Below are 23916 nucleotides of genomic sequence, written 5' to 3'. Positions count from 1 at the left end.
ACTGAGCTAGTTATTAACTTCTCTGTACTAGTCGTACCTTATCGACGACCTGCTTTTGTTGTACATGCAGCCTTTCCCTCTTGTCGAGAACCGTCCTTGTGGCGGGCGGGCTTGTGACATCCTCTACAGTCTCTTCAAGGTCCATCTGGTCTATCTCCCCGCTTGATCTAATTGGAGGTACCGTATTGACGATCATATTGGAAGGCTGACTTGTATCGTCTTCCATGGCATCGTCAAATAAGCCTACATCGTTGTATGTTTGAACATCTTCCGGAAGAAAGCGCGTTCGTACTGACATGGCAATAGGAATTGTGATTTAGGTTTGGACGTATATGTCTTTACTTTATATGCAGCCTTATCGCGCGCTTTTGGTCATGAGTCGGGATTGAGATTGAACAAGGAATATATTAGGTTTGGCTTTGAATTAATTGAGTTCAAAAAGTCACAAGTTAACACTTATTGTTTATTGTCGTAGTTAATATCCTGGTTAATCAAGACAATAGCTATTGTCGTGTGCGATGTGCTCGGTTCAAAGTCATGCTCGGTTCAAAGTCGTGTACGGTGGGTGTGTGGTTGGTGTGCTCGGTTCAAAGGGGAACTACTATAAAATCCAACTTTCATCGCCCACTTTCATCGCCCATTCCCTCACGTTATCCTTAGCGCTGGTCGCCTTGTCACTTATTTTTGTCATTCCTTTGCTGCAATGGTCAACACTCGCGGGTATATCTTCCCTACGTCGTTTGTAAGTTACCTTACCTCACCTCACTCCTGATCCTCGCTGACAGCTGTATAAGACTCCAGAGCTCCATTTGCGTTGTAGGCTGTATTCTGCGTCAGGGAGTAAACCTCGCCAGGTCACTATGTTGACGCGATGCTCCAATCGCTCGCGCAAAGCCCAACGCTTTCCCGTTGTTGAGAGCCTCCTGAATTACGCTGCCGTGCAGCCTTACGTGCATAATTGTTTTGTTACCCTACATGAAGGGAGACACATTTACCAGTTTTGCGTCTTCTTCAAGCGACACTGTCGTCTGGGAGTCAACCCCCTTCTTAGCAGCGTAGAACACATATTCCGAGGTGACGCAGTTGTGATGAGGGTTGGCGTTAGCAGTGGCTCTGTTGTGAATATGCGAGGCAGGGACAATGCGCTCGCTGACTTTATCATGCATCAGTGAGTTCAGTAGATGGTCATTCCTTGAGCCTCGTTGATCTGGTACCTGTCAGATTTACACGATACATTAAACATCATTTTGAGCAAGGATCCCACGCACTCTCACGTTTGTGAAGCCACTAAGCACTCGGCTCAACCATCGGCTGGTTTCCAGGTTTCATGAGGCGGTAGTTTGATACTTGAAAGTGATTGTATAATGATTGTAGTAAATAATAAATGAGGTTCGCCCAGAGGGCGCTGTCATGAAGGATACGCAAACAACGAGGGACGCTATAACAGTGACCACAGGATAACGCACACGACGGTACATACCGTCGTAGATGGCTGGTCGACGATCGGTGGGCCTGTGGGGTCAGAGTAGCAAGGTTGAATTCGGTAAAAGGGAGGGAGGTAGCTATTAAGAGAAATGATTTACGACAGTACATACCGTCGTGTCAGGAATGACCCATCAACGGCTGAGTCGTAACTCGAGTTCAGGTCTTTCTACATGCATCCCTACGTCTATCACTCCGCTTAATTTTTGCTCAACGTGCCCTTATTCGAGACTAGGTCCCAACAAATATCATGCTGACATTTTCTACGGAGTAATTTACGATATTGATATAGGGGACAGGATGAATCAAGTGGCCTGTAGATTAGCATTAGCCCTGACCTTCGCAATGATAATAGAGCTCACAGGCGATGTATGTGTCTTCCTCTTGCTCTTGCCCAAAGCCATCCCTGCTTCCTTCTGCCTAGCACGTCCCGACGTGTATTTCAGACACATCATGATGATATCATTCACCGGCCAGCAACTACTGTAGTTGTCTAGGTCGGGGAAAGCATCAACAGCCTAATAGATCATGAGATTGTGGATGATCGCCATAGAAGGTGTACTGACTTTGTCGCGCACATATCTCAGGAGCGCAGGGCTTTGGGAAGAGGCGCACTTTGTGGTATCGAGATGTTCCTCGACAAGGTGGTGCATAGATTTCTTGAGGCGTTGATTTAGTAAGCAGCAGACCGCAGTGAGAACATGTCACTAACCTTGAATTTCGTGTATGCCTTTGGACTCCAGTTTAAACTCTCCTGGAGCGTGTATCCTCCCCGCCCCGGACGACCAGGTTCGCCAGGGGGCTTGGGTATCTTTGAGTCTTCTGATAGACTCGCGGCCGAAGTAGACGAGCCACTGTCTGACACCGAATCAATGGAGTCGGAAGAATCGGAAGATACGGGTGACCGAGAAGAAAACCGCTCCAATGAGACTCTCTTCGGGTACGGCGAGAAACAACGATTGGTCTTGGATGATGGCGCCGCAAGTTTGATCTCAGGCGTGCCCTTGAGGGCAGGAATAGGTGGGACGATGGTGCTAGCTTTGGCAGGGAGAATCTCGTCGGAGATGAGTATAGTTGGGTGATGAGTACTTCCAAATAACTCAAGCTGGTCGGTAAGCATGGGAGGAAACGGTGGTGGAGCACCAGGCTCTTGGTCGTAGAAGGGAGAGACAGGAATCGTTGTGTGCGCATGACGGTGGCGATGTGAGCGGGTATGAACGAAGGTAACCTTCTAGCAAGATTTATGAGTATGGCACCACTTCGACTGCCATATTGGGTTGAAACAATAACCAATTACGGATCAACAAATACGTTGTCCAGGACGGCGATGACAAAAAAGATGAGAATAGAAAGTACAATGGATTTTAATAGACGACTGTAATATAAGATTGGCCCTAAGTTGCTCATGAAAAAACCGAACACAAAAGTCAGCAAAATGATCGCCATGGAATCATGAACAAAAGTTTACTAAAACAAATAGAGTCATTATACAAATAGGCTGCGAGTTAATGAGCTGGCAATTACAATTGATAAGATTATACGCGACAATGTCTCTCTTTGCCTGGTCACTCTTCACGAAATCAACGCAACACTTCCAACATCGAGCGTGCCTCTCTACCTATGGCGGTTCTATCCATGCGCTTGCAATTTCCAATGATGGCCAAGCTCTTGCATGCGGTGGTAACTCACATGCGTTCTAATTATGGCAGGGTGCTAACAAACAAGTAGGCACCGAGGGCGTTAAACTCTGGGATACCAGATCACGAAAAGAACTCACATGCTCTCCCCTTAACTGCGAGTCGCGGGGTACAGTCAGCTGCGCTGTCTGGATCACCACAAGACTAGGCATGGCGGAAACACTTTGTTATGGAACCGGTTTAGGTTACGTGGCATTCTTGCGGCGTAGCCCAATAGATGTAAGAGAATCCTAGTTCATCGTTAGGCCTTCGCCTGACATCAACAGATGCATTTTCAGGAGATTTGCGTTAGGAGACTCGGATCGGGCTTTGAAATTACTTGCATGTCATGGGATCCGACGTCCTCCGACGCAGGTGCGCGGATAGCAATCGGAACGAGGGACAAAATAGTTCAGGTCCTTGTCCTCAACACAAATTCGCAACTGCAGGCTGTGTTTTCAGTGCGACTAGACAACACAGTACCTAAGTCTGTCGCATTTGCAGACGACCGAGGTGTCTATGCATTTGGACTGTACGATGGTAATTTCATCAAGTTGAATGGCGACGACGGCACGGTGGTGAAGGAGTATACCTGTAAATCAGTGATGTCAGTCCACAGCTCACGATCAATATACAAATCACTAACATTCTGTCAGCGGTCACGCAGCCGTCAATCAGAAGAGAGGCGTGTTCGTGGTCGACAACGCAGCAGACGGTTTTACGCTGTACCGACTTGACGGCAACGAGGAGCCAGTTCGAACATTCGTAACTGCTCCTCCGAGTGTGTCAGTACCCAAACAGGTGGCATTCGGAGCAGAAGGAAGATTGATTGTAGGAGGAAGCGACAATGGATCAGTGTATGTATTTGAAAGGAAGACAGGCAAGCTACTTGACACTCTTCGCCACTCCAATGGAGGCCTGGTGCAGACCATCGCTGTAGGTATTGAATTTTTGCCAAGGATAAGATATTGACAATCTTCTAAGACCCGAGATATTGATGGGCGCTGCACAGTCGCCACTGCATCACCAGCGCTAGGCCGCGGCAAAGCCACAATTAACTTATGGGTCCACGACTATAGCATAGGAAAGGCGACTCTTACCTCTAAAGATTCCTGGTCATTATTACATATGCTGAAGCGCATGTTTACGCTTCTGGTTCACTTGAGTGCCTTGGCGCTCATCGTCTCCTTTCTGATAACCAGCTACTCTGTGAGTCAATGGTTGGCTCGGCGACAATTGGCTTAACTGACATACCTGCAGGACACGGTGGTGACATGGTCAATAGACATCGCCCAGCGCATGAGACCAATGCACATGTTCATCTTTCCCGCTAGCAACCCTCCACAAAGTGCAGTATTTGAAGAAGCACCATATATCCAAGAGGCGGTACGTGAAAAGAGCGACATCTTGATACTCCATGAACTGGCCGAAAAGCTCATGGAAGTCATTCGAGAAGCAAAACGAGATGCGGGCGAGGATCTTCATCATGTAATAAAACACGACATCACCGCCGAAGTAGAAAGGGTCTTCCATCAGGCAGTGCAGGCAAGAAAGGACGACATCAGAGGAACTCGGAGAGGACAGGATGGTTCGGGGAAGGAGGTTATTCTCGTTTAGTAGATTTTGCGAATTGCTAGTTGCTATCCCGTAAATCCCTCCACGGCAACGTGGAGGAATGACTGAAGAACAAAATCCCCTGACGGGTGAAATGGCGTGTTGGGTGGGTAAAGCGCAAAAGTACTGAGGCACCCAAGGTACGCCATAATTGGAGGTTTGAGGAAGTCCGCCGCGCTGAATTGGAGGTTGTCGCTAGCACATCATAGCAGTACAGACCGCTAGGTGGCATAATGGCAGTGGGTGGTAAAGCGCAAAAGTAACGAGGCACCCAAGGTACGCCCTATTAGAGGTTTGAGGAAGTCCGCCGCGCTGAATTGGAGGTTGTCGCTAGCACATCCTAGCAGTACAAACCGCTAGGTGGCATAATGGCAGATGTCTGCTCGAAGAGTTAAGTATGAGACTCAGTCTAAATCAAAAAGCCACTCACCACGTAGTTATCGCCTATTTCTCAGAAGCACAACGACAGTACAGACCCCTGGGTGATGCGGCCAGTCGAGCAAGGAGAAGAGAAGACGGTGGGAGCTAAGACTCAGCAGTACATACCGCTGAGCTTTGGAGACTTGAAGCAAATGAAGACTTGGTTAGGTTAGGACGTTTTGTTTGACTTTGTTTGACTTTGTTTTACCTATCCCATCCATTCTTACCTTGACACACATCTACATCTCCCCTGGCGCGACGGTTTGTACTGTCGCGTTCGTATTAATCTCGTACACATATCCCTCTAGGTCCTTCTCTCCCACAGGTACTAGGGCGACAGTTTGTACTGTCGCGTTCGCGTCTATCTTGTATACACCTCCCCTCTAGGTCCTGGCGCGACGGTTTGTACTGTCGCGTTCGTGTCTACTTTGCATCCATCTCTCCAGACCCGCGTAACGCTCGGACCAATCTCATCCATCACCCGTGCTCATCATGGCTCCTGACCTCTGCGTTTTCGTACATGAAGCGCAAATTTTCACATCCTTTAATACATCGCTTCCTGCTGTGATTCCCCCTATCCCTCGACCTTGGAATCCAGTATTAGAGTCGGATTGCTCTCCTGAAAATATCAAAGATGCTTTAACTACACAGTGGGCTTACGAATCGCGCCCATGGTTTCCTATTATCCCTCAAAATCCCGTTTTTGACGGTGCCATTTTCGGGTGCCTCAATCATTCCTACTACTCCGTGCCCATCGAGGCGACACATGATGGTCGTTATATCTTACGCAAGGATGTCCGAGAAGCATGGCAGACTCTGGAGCAGAAGTTAAGTTGGTGTCAGGGACGTCTAGCAACGAACATGCATTTTCCTTGGTACGGCCAACCCCCACGAGGTCCGAGAGATTACGGGTACTTGAGGTCTCATGTCGATGTGAGCCTCGCAAAGAAAGTTGCTCTGAGGTCACGCGACGCATTCATAGGTATGAAGCTCCTTCTGTTGTGGCGCATTGCGGCTTATCATCGATATTATCAGGTCTCGCAACTCTCTGCACGTACTTCATCATGGCTCGTCAATATAGACCCCATGATGGTCCCTCCTGGACCTCTTTACTGACAAAAGACCCTCAATGTCCCATACCGTCTGCATGGGTGGTCGAACTCTCCCGCACATTTGTCGGGGATCTCACGGATGCCGTACCACGCACTGGTGCGATTATCAACAGCGCCTACGGTCTGGGCTGGGACGCAGATGTGACCATGTTTGAACGCTTCAAAGTCCCAATCTGGGTATATTGGCCTTCTAACGTTGCACACCATAAGGCCTGGAACAAATATATGCCCTCAGCAAGAGATATCGCCGCAGCAAGTCAGCCTTCAAGTGGCTCTCATCGGGGCAATGATCAGTGGGGCGTCGAGTCAGGATGGAGCACTCAGTTCGACGATAATACTTGGGGAGTTCAGTCCGATCAAAACCCGTCTAAGGATGACTCATGGGGAACCGATACGTGGGGCACGCAGCCTAACGATCCGGCACCAGCGTCCGTTGTTCAATCACAGCCCGACCTCTCTCATTTTCCGCTTCCCAAAAAAAACAGCGGTCAGAAGCGTGGTGAGGATTTCCAGGCCTTCTTTGCCCGCCGGGCCATGAGGAACGAGGAGAGGGAGGTGAAGGAAACACCCTCTCAACGGCAGGCACGTCTAAGCCGTGAACGTTCTGCGTTGGGTCATCACATACCCGGGAGGTCCAGCACGATTCAAGTGTTCGAATGGCGGCCCGATGATGATGATGATGAAGACGGATTTCTGTTGCGTCACCCCGTCACGAAGGCTTGCGTAGCGGAAATATGGGGAGATTACAACAAGCAAACTAGGATATTCGACCCCTTCTCCAACCAGTGGGATTTGTGTCACGCCCTCGACCCGACTAGCATCCCTGACGGTGACGATCGGGAAGATGACGACGACATCATGCCTCCGTTCCCTATAACTGCTCCTTCTGTACTTCCACCTCCCACCCCTTCCAGTTTCTTGCAGGACATATACAAATACTTCGGCGATGAGGTTTCGCTTGCATCGAGACACGCGAGCATTGAAGGACTCGTCCCTGTCTTACATTACCATTTCGGATATCGACCCATGGCAGCTATCTTGCCTGCTCTGAATGGACCCATGTCCATACGCCTGGAAGAATGGATCAAGAAAATGCAATGGGAACATATTCGGAAACTAGTCGGGGATTCGATAACTGAAACGGGTTCGATCGTAGACCCACAACGCCGAAGCATTACGAACTTCGTCGCGCTTTTGGTACACTTGAAGCAATCTGACTTGGGCAACCTGATACCTCCTGATATGTGGGATTTAGGATCCAATCCGTCTTTACAAGTCTCACATGCTCATGTCCGGATTTCTTACGCCGAGCTATCACAAAATCGGTTCTTTATAATCGAGCCCCGCCAGTCCCCAAACCATGCTGTTTGGACATTGGCTATTCCCGACCCCATCACTGCCGTGATGTGCCTGCGACGTAACTGGGGTTCGGACGTAAAGAAGATCGCACTTGCTCTCCTTCAAAGAGGTATGACATTCAAGACTCTGCAGTGTATGACCGTCGCACCCAACTTGCGGCGCCCCCTTGCTGAGCTTCGTACCTACACGTTGGGACACCGACAATCCCCCTTCCGCGCGATATACGCGGATTATGTCGTATACGAGCAGCTGCATCACGAGTTTATGAACCGGCCCCGAGCAAGAGCTGCTTTTCTTCATGGGGGACTAATATGGCGGTTGGCTTTGCACAGCCTCGGTTTTGATCATCTCCCATCTGTCCTTGATGGTATCTCGCCCGAAGCTGTTCCATTTGGTCTCCTATTGTGCAGCAATGGTCAGACTTACTACGACGATGGGTTGTCGGAAGAAGAGATTGATTTTATGTGCGGGACATACTACGTGCACCAGGGTAAGCTTTCTCTTCCTTATACAGATCGATCGTAGCTGTACTAATACTCGCGCCATCTAGCTCAGGGCACGAATGTAGTAGTATCTTGGTGGCCTCGGCCACATGCTTGGAATGCATCGGGCTTAAACGTTGGTTTTTGGTCTGCTCGTTGCGAAGATTGGTTCCAAACCCGTCTGGACAATATCCGAGAAGGAGTTTCTCGTGAGCGACTTTCATGTACCAATGACGCCAATGGTCCAATGACCTCTACTCAATGGAAGCGCTCCCTCAAATTCAACCCTGGCACAATCAAGATGATGCAAAACATTTCGGCAGCGTGTTATGATTTCATGACGAGAGTGCCTGGTAAGAGTTGTTTAAACAAACCCCCTCATTCATACTGACAAGTTTTATTTAGTTTGGACTGAGACGTAGTTCGTACTGTTGGGTGTATGTATTATAGCGTGGTTATGAAAATGTGCTACGCTAGCCAGTACTTAGTAGACATCCAAATAACAGTGTATATTTGAATTCTCGCATATCTGCAAATGTCATACACAAGGTAACGAGTTCGGGTGGTAAGCAGGCGACGAATGAGTTATGTGCGGGCAATGGTCGGGCGATGGGCGGGCGATGATCGGGCGATTCATTTCGTCTGCAGACAAAACTTGAAGTTTTGTCATCACATTTTGCCACCGGTGTAAACTTCAAATTTTCAGGGTGTCCTAATTGTCAGACAAAACTTGATAAATAAGCAGGCATATAGTCATGTCCCAAATTTCATGTTTTGTCTGCCGTTTTAGGTCTGAATTAAACTTCAAATTTGAGCACACGCAGAGAATTGGATTAAATTTCTTATTGTTGTTGACATATAGTCGGTGGGAATATGGTTGCCAATGCTTGAAATTTTGTATGTCGTCCAAAACATTACCAAAATTTGAAGTTATGTCCCCATCTTTATGTCGGTTTAAATTTCAAATATTTTCTTCACATTTGGTACGACATAAAAACATCTCCTAAATATCGATAACCCCGATGTGTACGGTCTCATCCTTGATCTCCTCATTCTTGGCTTGCAGTGAGCTAGTGAGATGGCGGGTCCTCCACAGATGCCTAACAACTTTTTGCAGTATCGCGACTCGGCAACCGAGACTCGTCACCCCATCTGCTTATACTCCCGTTATGTTGATCGCTTACACATTCTCTTCCGCTTCAGCGCGGATGAGGCAAGGGACTTGATCCAACGCTATCTTAGCGCTGTGTGTTTACAACTCAGAGTGGTGCTATAGGCTCCAAACTGATATCTTTATGTTGTAGGTCGTGCACTGCCTATCTGCTATACTTGTGGGACAAGTGCGTTCGACCCTAAAGGGGAAGCTAGTGCAGCAAAGGTCTAGAAATGGATGCAGAAGGTGCTGCTTGTCGGCCGATGCAAAGCACAGGAAAGCGGCGGGTGCGCGCGCGTAGCGCGGGAATGTAGCGGCAGGCGAAAGCCAAAGGCACAGGAAAGATGTGGCTGCGAAGCGGCCGATGCGCGAGGGGTTCGGATGATAATAGAGATGATAGAAAATAGAGATAGATGTAGAGCCAAGTGATAACTGATACGATGTGAGCAGTAAACGGATACTGATTACCAATAGCTACCAACTGTAGGCTAATGGGAGTTTGCTACTGGAACGTCCGGAAAACAAGCTACTGAATGATATGTACTGCTAGTGCTTAAGTATTGCATTAAGCGCTGTCACATGGAACCGAGCTGACGCGCTACTGAGCCGACACGCTATTGAGCCGACGCACTACCGAGCTATGTATGTAAAGCTATATGTAATAAAGGTGGTCCGATGTGAAAATGGTCTGATTATGTAAATATAATCATGAAACAATGTACCATTGGGTTGGTTTTGGACCATGGATGGGTGTGGAACGTCAGCCGATGAAGCGCGAGAAAAGCGGCCGCTCAGTGCGACTGTGCGCGCGCGCAGGAACATTGCAGCCATCGCGGGAAAGTAGCGGCCGTTATGCGCGACTCGCGGGAAAGCTGCGCTTCATGTAGGAAAGTAATAGGGTGCTGAGGGATACCACAAAAATAGCATCTACGAGGCTACAAGGACTCCAAGTCCTACAGCGCCAACCCTGACCCGACCAACAACAACATCATCAGGTATAACAACAAACACTGCTGGCCTCGAGATTGTCGTATGCGTCTCATCAAACATGACATTAACCTTGGAAGAGCAGTTTTCTGGAACGTTAAGAACAGCCTGCCATGCTCACTCACTACCATCGAGTGGGAGGACACCTTTGTCAGTGTTTACTCGAAGGACAACCCACAGTTGTTGTTCTTGATGTGCGGGTTCAAGGTCCGTATCTTGCCCAAGATTAGGACGATGGGTGGCAAGCAGTTCTCATTGAAGGACGCTGTGTGGAATCTCACCAACGAGCAAACCAAAGATAGAACTGCGCAGGCGTTCCTCCATGTCTCCGATGATGGTGTCCAGCAATTCAATAACCGTATTCGTCAGGTCCTTATGAGCTCCGGTTCCACCACTTTCTCGAAGATCGTCAACAAGTGGAACACTGTGTTGATCGGTTTGATGACCTACTACCGTGAGGCTGTCATCCACACAAACGAGCTTTTGGACTCTCTTGTCAAGGCAGAGAACAAGATTCAAACTCATGTCAAGATTGGCTTAAACAGTAAGATGCCATCCTGTTTCCCTCCTGTTGTCTTCTACACACCGAAGGAGCTTGGTGGTCTTGGAATGCTTTCGATGGGTCATGTTCTTATCCCGCAGAGTGACTTGCGATGGTCCAAGCAAACTGATGTTGGAGGTTCATTCACTCTCTTCTTTGATAATCATCTTCTGGCTTACAATTTGTTTGATCAGTGACGCATTTCCGTGCTGGTATGACCCACGAGGAGGACCAGTTGATTCCAAACTTGTACAGATATCTTCAGCCATGGGAGGCAGAATTCTTGGATTCGGCTCGTGTTTGGTCCGAATACTCCATGAAGCGGAAGGAGGCCAATGCCCAGAATCGGCGCCTCACCCTTGAAGATCTTGAAGATAGCTGGGACTGCGGTATTCCTCGTATCAACACCCTCTTCCAAAAGGATCGCCATACATTGGCATATGACCGAGGTTGGCATGTGCGTACAGATTGGAAGCAGTACCAACTGCTGAAACAGCGAGTCCTCCACCTGCCTTGATTTATTGTTGACTAATGAAATGGCTATTTTAGCAACCCCTTCTGGTGGACATCTCAGCACCATGACGGAAAGCTCTGGCAATTGAACAACTACTGTGTTGATGTCATTGCTGCACTAGGCGGTGTTGAGGGTATCTTGGAGCACACGCTCTTCAAAGGAACTTATTTCTCTACCTGGGAGGGTCTCTTCTGGGAGAAAGTGTCTGGATTCGAAGAGTCTATGTGATACAAGAAAATTACCAATGCCCAGAGGTCAGATCTTAACCAGATCCCTAACTGTCGATTCACGCTTTGGTGGAGTCCGACCATCAACCGTGCCAACGTCTATGTTGGTTTCCAGGTCCAGCTTGATCTGACAGGTATTTTTATGCATGGCAAGATTCCCACCTTCAAGATCTCGCTGATTCAGATCTTCTGTGTGCACTTGTGGCAGGTCTCTGATTAGGAGATATCGCCTCTCCAGATCGAGACAGTACAAAAGGAGACTATTCACCCTCATAAGAGTTACAAGATGAATTCGTCTTGCACCGATATCTTGCTATTCTCAGCCTACAAATGGAATGTCTCTCAGCCTTCACTGGTCACAGATGTTGGTCACTTTCAATACCCCATTAGACTTTGATCTGATCTCTCGGTTTCTTTAGAACAAGAACATTTTGGATGGCACGACCAGCAACAAGTACTGGATTGACGTTCAGCTTCGGTGGGGTGACTTCGACACCCATGATATTGAGCGGTATACTCGTGCCAAGTTCTTGGACTACGTGTCCGACTCCATGAGTATCTATCTACCCCTCACCGACTGGTGTTATGATCGGCATGAATCTAGCCTATAACCTGTGGTCTGCGTACAGCAACTGGTTCCCCGGTATGAAGCCTCTGATCTAGCAAGCCATGGCCAAGATCATGAAGGCCAATCCGGCATGCCACGTCTTGTGCGAGCGTATTTGCAAGGGTCTCCAGTTATACTCTTCTAAGCCCACGGAGCCTTATCTCAACAGCCGGAACTATTCGGAACTATTTTCGAACCAGATTATTTGGTTCGTCGACGACACTATCCATAAGATGTTCGAAGGTAACTTGACAACCAAACTGATTAATGGCATCATATTTATCTTCAACCCCCGTTATGCACAGTTGTTCCTGAAGATCATCCATACCAGGGTCTGGGCTGGCCAAAAGTGTCTCGGTCAACTCACAAAGTGGAAGACTGCCGAAGAAGTGGCTGCATTGGTTCATTCACTGCCTGTTGAAGAACAACCGAAGCAGGTCATAGTCACTCACAAGGGCATGTTGGACCCTCTCGAGGTTCACTTACTTGATTTCCCGAACATTGTTATCAAGGGAACCCTTCCAGGCTTGCATGAAGATGGAGAAGTTTAGTGACTTGATCCTAGTAAGTGGGTCCATGCTTATTTACATCTCCATTACTGATACTGTTTCTCACAGCGTGAACCTCAAATGGTACTGCTCAGCTTGTACGACGACTGGCTCAAGTCGGTGTCCAGCTACACTACCTTCTCTCGTCTTATCCTCCTTCTTCGTGGCTTGCACGTCAACAAGAAGGCAAAGATTATTTTGCACCTGGACAAGTCGACCATTACAGAGCCTTACTTCATCTGGCCCAGATGAATGGAGCAAGGTTGAGGTCTCAATGAAGGATCTTATACTGGCAGTGAGTAATTTCGCACACTTTTTGAACCTTAACTCATTGAGTCCAAGTATTTCAGCAAGTGGAACAGCATCAACATCGCGTCCTTGTGTACAGCACCAGCAGATGGCCAAGCTTGAGAAGAGTAATGAGGCGCAGGGTCAAGTCACTGCTGTGCAAACTCAGACCACCAACGTTCACAGTGATACAATTCAGACCGTCACGACAACCAACTTCAGGTGTTTAGCAGCAAATCTGATTGGCGTGTCCATGCCATCTCTGCTACGCATCTTCCTCTCCGTCTCCAATATATCTATGTCTCCAATGATGATATCAAGGACAACGCTGCTTCGTACACCCATGTATTGCCGAAGAACATCCTGTGGGCATTCATCACTGCAGCAGATCTTCGCACTCAGGTTGCGGCCTTCCTGTACAGTGTATCACCAAGCAGGTCGAGGAGACCAACACAGTCGTATGAGTACCTCGGCGTGAAAGTAACAATAGCGTTGAGCTGCCCAACCAGTTGCCAAAGGATGACTTCCTTCTCAAAGATCTCGGACCTCCTTGGTGGGTCAAGACACAAGCACTTGAACTCAGTCATCTTTCTCCCACAGACGTCACCATTCAAGCCAAGCTGATGTCTGGATCCAAGATGCCATACCTGGTTCGGATTCACATTATGGCTGACAGAATGCAGTATGTAATGTTTTTTGGCACTGCCTTGTTTTTTCCGCGCGGCTGCAAATAATTGACGCTTAGGTTGACGGCCGCAAGTGCTGCTTAACGGGAGGCAACGCTGTAGGCAGGTTGTGGTTGGACCACAGCCTTCAAGTTGTCTTAGTACTAGTAGGTCCCTGCATCAACTCTCCCCTTTTTATATCGACTGTTCACAATCGCAGTAGTTCAATACCTCCCTTCAAGCTTACTGCTCGTACTCATCCTGCTTGTCATTTGTTGAGGACCTCTTGTTCAACGACGCTCTCCTGATAGATACCAGGACTGTAATCATCATGCCATCAGATACTCAATCTACAGCTTACAAAAAAGCTGCTGCGTCCACACCTTCGAAGGATTCATTATCGAGGACGCCACATACCATTGACCGGCAGGTCCCACCACGTGTTCGTCCCTCTATTTCTTCCAAAGAGAATGTAGGCAGTGCTGCATATACTTCTTCATCATCTACTGCATCACCGGCACTTGAAAAGTGCGAAGAATCTGCAGGCACATCCACACTCCTTTCGCAAAGTCATTCCAGGCGCAGCAGTCTCCGGTGTTGCTCTCAATCTAAAGATCACGCTTCATTTGTGGAGTCTTCTGAGATCAAATGTGTCAAGAAACCCAAAGAGAGCTTCTTGGCCACATTCTTTCGCAAGCTCTTCTGCTGCGTCAGAGTCGATTCCCGAGCTCATGACATCGACGTCGATGGTGTGGCAAGCATTGGGTCGGGTCCTACTCTACTGGCTCACAAGACCGCGGACAATGCTGTGAAGCAATTTTCTGAAAAAGCACCAGTCGCATCGGTAGTTCCAGTCGCATCCTCAGGTCAACCTGCTGTACCTCCTAAGGACTTGCTAGAGACTGCGGGCGCTACTAGTAGGGCCGTACAACTGCCAGGTTCTTCTGTTCCTGGTCAAGTATTAAAAGACCTCTGCAAGTCGCCCGTCCGAACATGGTAACGAGTTGGATGATGTTTCGTTTGATGAGTTAAGTGAGGAAGATGAAATGCTGATCAGGAATGGGGGTGCAGGCATTCCCATGGGCTCTGTGAGTGGATTCGTAGTCCAATGGATATATTTCTGACTTGGAATTTACAGGACGGAAAGCCATGGCCACTTCTCTCACCCATCGCGCCTAAACATGTTGGCAAGAAGTGTTTAGTGCTTGACCTGGACAAGACCCTCGTCCATAGTAACTTCATGGTATATCTTTCACTCCAATTTTATACCTGCTTTTGACGTACCTCGCTGTCAGCCCATACCAGATCCAGACTTTGTCGTTCCTGTCCAAATCGAGCATCAATGGCACAACATGTATGTACAGAAGCAACCAGGAGTAGACGAGTTTCTTCGACAGATAGGTGAGCTGTACGAAGTAGTAGTGTACACTGCAAGTCTGGGTTCCGTGCGTTTATTACAGGTGGCCGGGTTCTAAAATTCAACTGATGTCTTTCTTTTCCTTGTTTCGTCTCATTTAGTATGCAGATCCGGTGATGGACCATCTCGATATCTACAATGCTGTTTCACATAGGCTTTCGAGTTGGGCCGCAAGAACGTGGATAATTCTGCCAACCTACATATACTGCACCAGTGGGTAGGGCAAAAAGCAAGCATATCTTTCTGCTGGCATCAGGTGCCATCCTAACACTTTCTTTTGATACTTAGGGTTTGTCTACTGCTGTGGGGGCAGTAGTCTCTGATATAGACCTCTAGCTCGCAGCATAAATATATTTGTGGGCTATATATATCAATAATTTACTTATGATATCTATGGAACTTGTCATTGTGGTTGCTTTCTGGTCTACTTGTTGAGTTGAGCGTGCTGATGACTACGTCATAAAATTCCCAAAAAGGAAGTTTGGTTCGATTGTCTTTGTACTCTCCGTACTACTACGGCACGTTGAACAACCTTCAGTCACAGGTTCCTGGCTTGAACATGATGGTAAGCTCAACTGTGCCTCTTGGACGTGCTCATGATCAAGAGTCTAACATGGTTTAGACAACTTACAGTTCTCAGCAACAGATTCTCAATCATGCGGTTGGTATTTGGCCAACGCAACTCCCACGGTACGCTGAAGTGATGATGCTGTGAGTACCCATCTGCGAGTAGGATTGCATTTGATTGACTTTTTCTGCGTACAATTAGTGGTGATATATCTGAAGATACTTCTGTTGGTAGGAAGAAAACTGATGTCCCTAGGTTAGTTTCTTTTCTTCATAATGGATTCACTTCAACGCCATCAACAGGCCCTTAAAATATGGGAATTGGGAGGAATTTGTCCACCCGTTAGGTGGTACATACTACTATCATAAGGACAAGGTGAGTGCTGCCTAGCTAATCATATAAGTGATAAACTCAATAAAAATTTAGAGAACGTATACTTCGGTAAACCTAAGGCGGTACCAGGATCCCCAGAAGATCAATGACTTTGTCGATGCATTACGAGCTGTGATGCAAGAAGATGTGTGGATACTGGTTGTTCATCCAACAATGTTCAGAGGAGAAGAAAAGTTCCAATATTACTACGTGGTTCCGGACCAGCGTATCATTGCCTGGATAGAGGAACTAAACGGTTACCTTCTTTTCCGAGACTGTGTCCAGCCAAGCCAATGGGAACATAAGAGTCAGTACATTATCTTTGAATTTTTATTTGAGACCAATTGCAATCATGTAGGACTTGAACTCGAGGCTCAGTATTGGTAAGTGGTTGGATGTGCCAACCTGATTGATCAAAAGACTTCTCACTGTCAGCAGGAAACACTTTGAATTCTTTCCGCAGCAGTCGTCGATGGATGTTTCAGTTGTGAGAAGTGTATGGAGAGAAGTTATTTGCTATATTGGAGGTAAGCTTTATATCACGGGGATGGCAAGAATCGCTTAGCAGGCACAGAAGCAATTACATTGAGTCAATCCACGGCCGGTTCGATATTCTGGACCCTGGAGCAAATGAAGCAAATCATCGAACATCTAGCCAGTATTGGTTCATACTTGTATCTAGTCCTGCATAGCATTTTTATAATGAAGAAACAGAAGACCTTGCAGACAACGGGCTCATACATGAAACCGGTATCGTGTTCTGTTGTATGTGAGCCCTGGAAAGCTGAATTCAAGTACTGATATCCCAATTCACAGGTAGAATTTTATACATCTTACATGCGTTGCTTTCTCACAAACCCTATCGTCGTCAAGTAAATGAACGTTTTAGGGCACCATCAGTATCTTAACCGCCACAACCAACCAGAAGCTCGACTGATTCGGAACCATGCAGTGAAAGAGAAGCGTAGAAACTGTAAACTTCTTTGTTTCATGAGCAATACTGCAGCTACAGTCTTCTGCATGCCGGTCATGATCGAAAGCGTCAAGAGGACTTCCATCAATGGTATCGTGAATGGAGTTGAGGTCAAAAACTTTGTCGACAATCTTAGCAATCAGATGAAAAGTCAAATTACCTTGGTAGGCGCTACATCAATGAGGGTATCCACCCACTTATTCACCCACAGGCTGGTGTCTCCATGGCCTTGGACATCGTCATCCTTGCTGTTCCAGGTTTAGGCACAACAGTGACCTCACAGACATTATGTTCTTGCTCTTTACTTTTTGGTGTTGGCTGCATTTTTGCTGGCATGATGGTGCAACATTTCAGCGAGAGAATGAGATCCATTGACTTTGCGGTTCGATTCACACTATTTTTTCTCCAGAACAAGCCTGATATTACTGACTGGACAGGTATATTACCTGCAAAAGAGGACGGCGATGCTTGTCGTCATTACAAGCATACCGACTTCTTTTTGTGTATTGAGGTAAGCAAACTTCAATCGTGATTATTTGTGTCACTTATGGTTCGGTAGTGTGACAAGCTCCATCCTCGGATTCTTTGCAGGTGTTGCTTCGGACTTCAGGCCATCTACACCTCTAATGATTGCGTGCTTCACTACGCTCGGTGTTGTGGTAGGTTCTTTAATTATATTGGTGATTGCTAGTTACGGTCCTGGCCTGGCCAGGATACAGCCGCAGTAACATCTTGTCCTGAAATTATTCTTGGAGAGTATTGCAAATATAGGATGGGGCATATTGATATGTCCTGCATGAGTCGCATTACGAAGATAGGAGTCACCAACGTTGTCTGCGCCGCAACATCATGCGACACGGTAACACTATGGTATTTTTTCTGTACTTAGGTCCTCAAATTCGTCGTCGTCGTCTGCTAAGAAAGATAATCAGTTTATTGAAGGGGAGCACATGCCAGACGTACATTGAAAGGGAGAAGGGGCATCCCATGGGATTTGACCAGGAGATGTACTGATTACATTTGGCGCATATTCCTGCAAGATTCTGGCACAATAATTTTCTTCCAGCCAACGCAACCTGTATTTTTTGTACAGCTCTTCAAGTTGCACGTAAGCTAACTCTGCACGTCGCAGTCGTTCTTTAACATCAGCCATGGACTCCTCGCGGCTCTCTGTCGTAGGGCAGTTTTTGTTAACATTTACCTCTCTGATCTATGATGAGCTTCGAAAATGATTGATGATAGTATCTGACACTTACCTTATGCTGGCAAATTCCTCAGGCTTGGACCCGCCACTTTGTTTGTCGGTGATATCGTGCACTAACTCAATCCTGACACATAGAATTAGCAAGTCCAGTCTTTGACAAGTAAGCCATTAAGTTTACCAGAGGTTCAGATTAATAACATGTCCAGACATCTGACACGATGATGATTGTTGCATATCCAGGTTCAGCATAGGCAATGGTAGCCTAGCTGCGATATACAAGAAGATGCAAAGTCCAAGAACACTTTTATCCTTCGGGTCCTTTACTAGCACTTTTTTCGGACCATGGAGCTTATCACCATCGATTTTACGAAAGGTTACTTGGTCCTGGTAGGCCATCCCATCATTGTGGCTACTAATACCTAGCTGTCACTCACCCTGGCCACTGCTTGACTGGCATCAGGCACCCTGCAATTTGACGAAAGGTTGTTCGTTTCCGGCAGGCCATCCTGGCCTATAATCACTGCAGCTACTGCCTAGCCATCAGGCACCCTGGCCACTGCTTGGCTGCTATCAGGTACGCCACTTACTGGAATATCACGTGGTGCACTGCTGGAGATAAAAAGCTAGATTTTAGTATCTGTGATGCTCGAGCTACTTTTGACTCGCAAGCTCTCATGACCACTGAAGAGACCATATCTACCATTCCGAGCAAGCGTGCTACATCGGCCCTTCAAATGGGACCCCACAAAAAAGTGTAAGCTGCCCTTGTTTGACACAGGTTTTGCAGACTTATTCTGTTGCCCAGCTCTATGTCCGATCCTCTTATATCCCATGGGCGTCACTTCGGCCGAACAGTATTTGCACTATGTAATTATCCTTCTTTACTCACCAACAGCATCCTTAGATTGGAGCAGATGGAAGATCTCCTTTGGAAGACTTCCCTGCTGAGTGAAACACATTGTCTCTATTGACTTACTGTTGTCTGATTTTTTGGTAGAGAACGACGAGAACATCGAGTTTTCGAACAGCTCTTGGACTCTTATCCTGGCCTGTTGGAGCGACTAAAAACTGGGTCTGAGGAGGAAATTATTCATGTTGGAGAGCTGGTGCATTGTTTTCTGCGTGGCTAGACTTTGTGCTTACAATTCATAGATCGGTAAGGGAGCTGCAGGCGTGAGAGGTGATAATACGAAAACATTGAAGTCTGCAGTGCTTGATTCGATTTCTCCAAAAGGGGCAGCAATTCAGCCCCCCCTACACAGGAACTCAAAGATTGATCGGGGATTCAACCACGAGCTTTCCGGATCACTGCTTTGTCCTGCTAAGTTGGACTGGAAGGACGCAGAGTATGTTTTCTTTTTTCTAGCATCGGTAGTCCTGACAACCTTTTTTGCGCTTGATTCTCAACAGAACGAGAGAGAACCTCCGAAGTGGCGAAATGTTAGTCTGGGGACCAATGGCCCATTTTCTTATACGCCCACCATACGTTTGATGCGGATGACCCATGGTGCGGTCTTCTTAGGAGCCGCTTATTGGTATGTGTGAGTAGGCAAATGTATTTTTACATAGTTCACTACTGATTGCTTGCACGTCAGGCCTACAAGCATGTCTTTACGTCTCCAAGTTCAATCGACAAAGAACCGAAAGCCACACAGTCCGGGAATGCTCGCCTTCATGGCATGAATTCCGTCACCATCGCGTCCATAGCTTATGTTGCAACTCAGGTTCATCGACACATGTCTTTCTCGTTGAATAGCTGATAGCTGACATACATGCAACTGAAGGTCCGATTTGCTATAAGTTCTTCTTCGGTGTTCTCACGGACCCACACAACGACCGACTCAGAAACATTTTATCATAGCCTCCTCGACCTCTTCGAAGATCCTGAGGAATCTAAGGAGGTTGATGACCTACTCACTTGGTGGAATCAGTATTTTTTATTACTCTTCGTTATATCACTGAGGCTCATGTATTGTTATGTGCCAGCCAAGTGTTTCCTACTTCCTCTGCCGCTAAACAACCTATCAGCGCCAACAGTGCCTTATCGAAAATACGGCTCAAACGTCTTGCGATCAAACAAGCTACAGATTCAAACTTAATTTCATCATAGTCTTTCTACAAACATGTTTTCATATAATAAATTACAACTAATATAAGCATAAGCATGTTGTGGTCAACTAGAGCACTCAAGTGACCAGAAGATAGACCTACAGCCAATAATGATCTGAAATAAGCCGAGATGAATTGTAATAGCCCTACCTCTGCAACAAGCTAGCAGATGGTACCACGTCGTCATCATCCCGCACTCTTGTAACGAACGAAACTCGGTCCAGAACAAACTAACGTCGCAAGGCCTTATATAGCATCAGAGTTTATCAAGACTTTGTGGAGAATCAACTGACTAACCCACCTTACACCTAATGACCATACCTTGGCAGTGAGCTGACAGATAGTATTGCGTCATCATCGCCCCGTATCCTTGCACCAAAGGGAACTCAAACCAGAACACACTAATGTCACAAGACCTTATCTAGTGCCAGGGTTTATCAAGAGTTTGTAGAGAACAGAATGACAGACTCCCCTTGCACCTAACGACCATATTTCGGCAGTGAGCTGGCAGATGATACTGCATCATCATCGCCCCGCATCCATGTACTGAAGGGAACTCGATCCAGAACACGCTAACGTCACAAGACCTTATCTACTGCCAGAGTTTATTAAGATTTTGTGGAGAATGGAATGACTGACTCACCTTACACCTCACGACCATACCTTAGCAGTAAGCTGGCGGATAGTACTGCATCGTCATCGTTCCGCATCCTTGTACCAAAGGGAACTCGGTCCAAAACAAACAAACATTGCAAGACTTTACCTAACGCCAACGTCAAGGGAGGATTTGTCAAAGTTCCATTGGAAAGCATAGGTTGCATGTGATAAGCAGATTGAAACTGCATTATAATCGCTTTACACATTTGGGCCGTTGGCAGCTTTGATCCAAAGCAGTCCGGCCATATAAAAAATTATCTGATGTTAGCATTCATCTAGAGATTGCGCAACAGCCAAAGGTCACATACCACAACCAGGGCATGGCAGAATGATAGTGTATCACCGCTAGTGCTCAACTAGGTGACTGTGGTGACTTTGGGCAACTTAATAATTCATTCTCACAGCTGGTGGGTATTGCAATCTGTTGACAAAATGGCAGGTAATTGCAACGAGACTGCACAAATGTGCATTTGGTGGTTTCTATCCAACTTAGTCCGGGTATTCAAAGCTCTGTCATTTGAAGTACAATTGTGATATATATTGTACGAATTTTACTTTAAATAAATCTTTCTAAAACTTTACCATTTTCGCATCGCTTTCCTGATGTTGTTCATGTGAGACGGCAGGTTTCACGAGATGCGTCCCCGCAACATTTTGTTGCCATTGGTCAAGGAAACCCAGATGGAGGGAAGTCACTTGAATGTGTAACTCCCGAGGTAGCCATTGTCGCCAAGTGTCTTGCGCCTGTCGTGTCATCCTTCACGCGGCTCGAGGACAGCGACACAACAGTCAAGGGTGCATTTAATGCACTGAATCACCACCAGTGGCTTTACCTGGCCTGCCACGGAATGCCTAATCAACAACGACCATTTGAATCTTCCTTCACGCCGATGCGTGATGGGCCATTGATGATCAAGGACATCATCCGATCCAACTGGCAGAACCCGCATTTTGCATTCCTATCGGCTTGCCACACTACCGTGGGCCATGAGAAGAGTCCTGATGAATCGATCCATCTCGCTGCAGCAATGCAATTCTCCGGATTTCGCAGTGTGATCGGTTCCATGTGGTCTCTCGACGATGAGGTCGCACAGGAGGTTGTGTCTAGTTTTTACGACAACCTGATCGATGATTCAGGGAGATTGGACTGCACGTGCGCTGCGATGGCGTTGCACAAGGCTGTGAAGAAATTGCAGCGCAGTGATATTCCACTAGAACAGCAGATTGTATTTGTTCACATAGGTGTGTAGTTTGAGGCCCGATTCGCTATATTATCCCATTTGCTGTATCTGTTAGTTGTTTTCATTCCCTTGCTCTGCATGATGCTTTGCTGTTCTGTACTGTACTACTAATGCCACATACTGGCCTGCTGAATGAATCTGATCTACTCCTGTATCGTCGCAGATTTGAATTATTAAGTGTGGTCGCAGCATATGATTCAGTGAGTGGTATTACTTGGGAACTACCCTTAAGTGCTGGCCATATGATGTATGTGATAGACACAATCACACTGTACCATGCCGGATCCTCTGTGATAACACCAAATATCAGAATTTTCAAGAAGACTACAAAAATACGAGCAAGATAGACTATAATCATATGCATGGCTGGAACATGTATGCACAGAGCACTGAACAAAGTCGCAGGTGAAAGAATATTGCTTCAAGAATGAGGGTGCTCACAGACTAAGCCACACGGGTTGTGCTCCAACGTTTTAGATAATGACATCGCCAATGTGTTATGAACGACAAAAGCTACAACACGTTCCCGCCGCATCGTGACGAAAATCACGGGACCGCGTACTGTTAGCTCGTCGCTCTGTCCGTCCATTTGAACCGCCTTGCTATCGTCGGGGACTCGGGATCGATGATGCGCATTTCGTAACCATCAAACGACTCGAGATAGGTCAAATATAGCTGACCAAAGCCAGAGCCATACCACATCAAGGTTGAATGACGAACGAAGCCTTGAGAGGACGGCGACAATGTCTGAGTAATCTTCAGAATGGCAGCCTTCCCTTCATTATAACTTGCGCGTGGTTAAATGCACCAATGAGATCAAATCCAAGTCCGGTATGCGCTTTTCGAGTAACATTTTGGCTTACATAAAGGCAAAGTTGATGGACTGCTCATTAAATTGGGAGGAGAAATCGAAGAGGGTCAGATAGGATGACGCAAGCGTGGACATTGTGGAGTCGTCAAATAATGTGGGTGTCATAAAAAAGCAATGCCGAGGAGCAGAGTCATCCTTGATGAAATGTAAGAATCACCGGTGCTGGTTGTGTTTTGGCATGATTCCTAAATCGATTCACTGATTAAGCAGAAAGACAGTTGTATACCAGAGGGCGCTATTGTCTGTGGCAACCACTGGTACCCAACGATGTGCATTCTGGGAGAAATGTATGTGCTGATCACCCTTTGACAGGGTTATCTTGCGCGACCCGGTGTAGAGACTCACGCCTCTCAATGCGGAATATACGGCCCTATTACCCACATAATTCCCTACACGTTCCAGCTCTTATCCGAAGGATCAGTCATACGCGCTCTCAAGCGCGCGCCCTACGTACGCGCCTCGTTCGCGCGCCTTACACGCACTCGCGCCTTTCGCGCGCGCTCGTGCGCCTCCCCTTAGGCCTTCGTACCCTTGTCCGTCCGTCCGTCCTATGTCCTCGCTGATTTACTGGTGCGTTATTCTTATCCCTTTCACTGAATTGACGTACCTTCGGTCCGATCTCCGCGCTTACATATAGAAAGTCTATCATAGGCTTTAGAATATATTTAGAGTTGATATGGTTACTCGGTTCGGTACCACGCTCGCAAGCGCGCCGCATAGCGTAATCTCCCTTCTTAAATAGAGGGAAAGTTCCTTTTAACTTACTTCCTTCCCTTCTCCCTTATCTGAGTATACTGCAAATTGTATAAGTGCACCTTAGTACTTGAAA

General features: G+C 47.0%; 9 protein-coding genes across 9 annotated transcripts; 7 read left to right on the top strand and 2 right to left on the bottom strand.

Moving 5' to 3' along the window:
* Positions 1-809: 809 nt before the first annotated feature.
* Positions 810-1088, top strand: F5147DRAFT_527181 (uncharacterized protein; the record flags this gene model as incomplete). Its single annotated transcript, XM_041430015.1, has 1 exon — positions 810-1088. A coding segment is annotated over one exon (279 nt), but the record flags the coding sequence as incomplete, so codon positions are not given.
* Positions 1089-1787: 699 nt separating this feature from the next.
* Positions 1788-2753, bottom strand: F5147DRAFT_779415 (uncharacterized protein; the record flags this gene model as incomplete). Its single annotated transcript, XM_041442289.1, has 4 exons — positions 1788-2000; positions 2049-2141; positions 2195-2713; positions 2748-2753. The coding sequence occupies 4 exons, from the start codon at positions 2751-2753 to the stop codon at positions 1788-1790; spliced, it is 831 nt and encodes a 276-aa protein (XP_041287185.1).
* Positions 2754-3029: 276 nt separating this feature from the next.
* On the top strand, positions 3030-4775 carry F5147DRAFT_779414 (WD40-repeat-containing domain protein; the record flags this gene model as incomplete). The annotated part of the gene is made up of 6 exons (XM_041442288.1): positions 3030-3162; positions 3211-3398; positions 3458-3765; positions 3815-4094; positions 4143-4367; positions 4419-4775. The coding sequence occupies 6 exons, from the start codon at positions 3030-3032 to the stop codon at positions 4773-4775; spliced, it is 1491 nt and encodes a 496-aa protein (XP_041287184.1).
* A 3023-nt stretch (positions 4776-7798) lies between these two features.
* F5147DRAFT_585545 (uncharacterized protein) lies at positions 7799-8536 on the top strand (the record flags this gene model as incomplete). Its single annotated transcript, XM_041431872.1, has 2 exons — positions 7799-8153; positions 8214-8536. 2 exons carry the CDS (start codon positions 7799-7801, stop codon positions 8534-8536), a joined length of 678 nt encoding a protein of 225 aa, XP_041287183.1.
* A 1478-nt stretch (positions 8537-10014) lies between these two features.
* Positions 10015-13634, top strand: F5147DRAFT_747949 (PRP8 domain IV core-domain-containing protein; the record flags this gene model as incomplete). Its single annotated transcript, XM_041440002.1, has 13 exons — positions 10015-10181; positions 10258-10964; positions 11021-11303; positions 11376-11564; positions 11595-11760; positions 11788-11931; positions 11987-12086; positions 12124-12210; positions 12235-12677; positions 12700-12738; positions 12792-12934; positions 12981-13212; positions 13233-13634. The coding sequence occupies 13 exons, from the start codon at positions 10015-10017 to the stop codon at positions 13632-13634; spliced, it is 3102 nt and encodes a 1033-aa protein (XP_041287182.1).
* A 1066-nt stretch (positions 13635-14700) lies between these two features.
* F5147DRAFT_530472 (HAD-like domain-containing protein) lies at positions 14701-15250 on the top strand (the record flags this gene model as incomplete). Its single annotated transcript, XM_041430074.1, has 4 exons — positions 14701-14763; positions 14814-14918; positions 14971-15120; positions 15194-15250. Coding segments are annotated over 4 exons (375 nt in total), but the record flags the coding sequence as incomplete, so codon positions are not given.
* A 2620-nt stretch (positions 15251-17870) lies between these two features.
* On the bottom strand, positions 17871-18419 carry F5147DRAFT_779410 (uncharacterized protein; the record flags this gene model as incomplete). The annotated part of the gene is made up of 4 exons (XM_041442287.1): positions 17871-17920; positions 17969-18210; positions 18262-18333; positions 18388-18419. The coding sequence occupies 4 exons, from the start codon at positions 18417-18419 to the stop codon at positions 17871-17873; spliced, it is 396 nt and encodes a 131-aa protein (XP_041287180.1).
* A 599-nt stretch (positions 18420-19018) lies between these two features.
* F5147DRAFT_747948 (uncharacterized protein) lies at positions 19019-20319 on the top strand (the record flags this gene model as incomplete). Its single annotated transcript, XM_041440001.1, has 7 exons — positions 19019-19157; positions 19209-19315; positions 19362-19559; positions 19655-19744; positions 19805-19933; positions 19994-20139; positions 20196-20319. The coding sequence occupies 7 exons, from the start codon at positions 19019-19021 to the stop codon at positions 20317-20319; spliced, it is 933 nt and encodes a 310-aa protein (XP_041287179.1).
* Positions 20320-21840: 1521 nt separating this feature from the next.
* On the top strand, positions 21841-22225 carry F5147DRAFT_721267 (CHAT domain-containing protein; the record flags this gene model as incomplete). The annotated part of the gene is made up of 1 exon (XM_041438861.1): positions 21841-22225. The coding sequence occupies exon 1, from the start codon at positions 21866-21868 to the stop codon at positions 22223-22225; it is 360 nt and encodes a 119-aa protein (XP_041287178.1). The 5' UTR covers positions 21841-21865.
* Positions 22226-23916: the final 1691 nt, after the last annotated feature.

The sequence above is a fragment of the Suillus discolor genome (assembly GCF_016758755.1).
Source record: "Suillus discolor strain FC423 chromosome Unknown F5147scaffold_85, whole genome shotgun sequence".
Taxonomy (NCBI): Eukaryota; Fungi; Basidiomycota; class Agaricomycetes; order Boletales; family Suillaceae; genus Suillus; species Suillus discolor.
The sequence above is the reverse complement of the archived record's forward strand: the minus strand, read 5'-3'. Positions and strand labels throughout refer to the sequence as shown.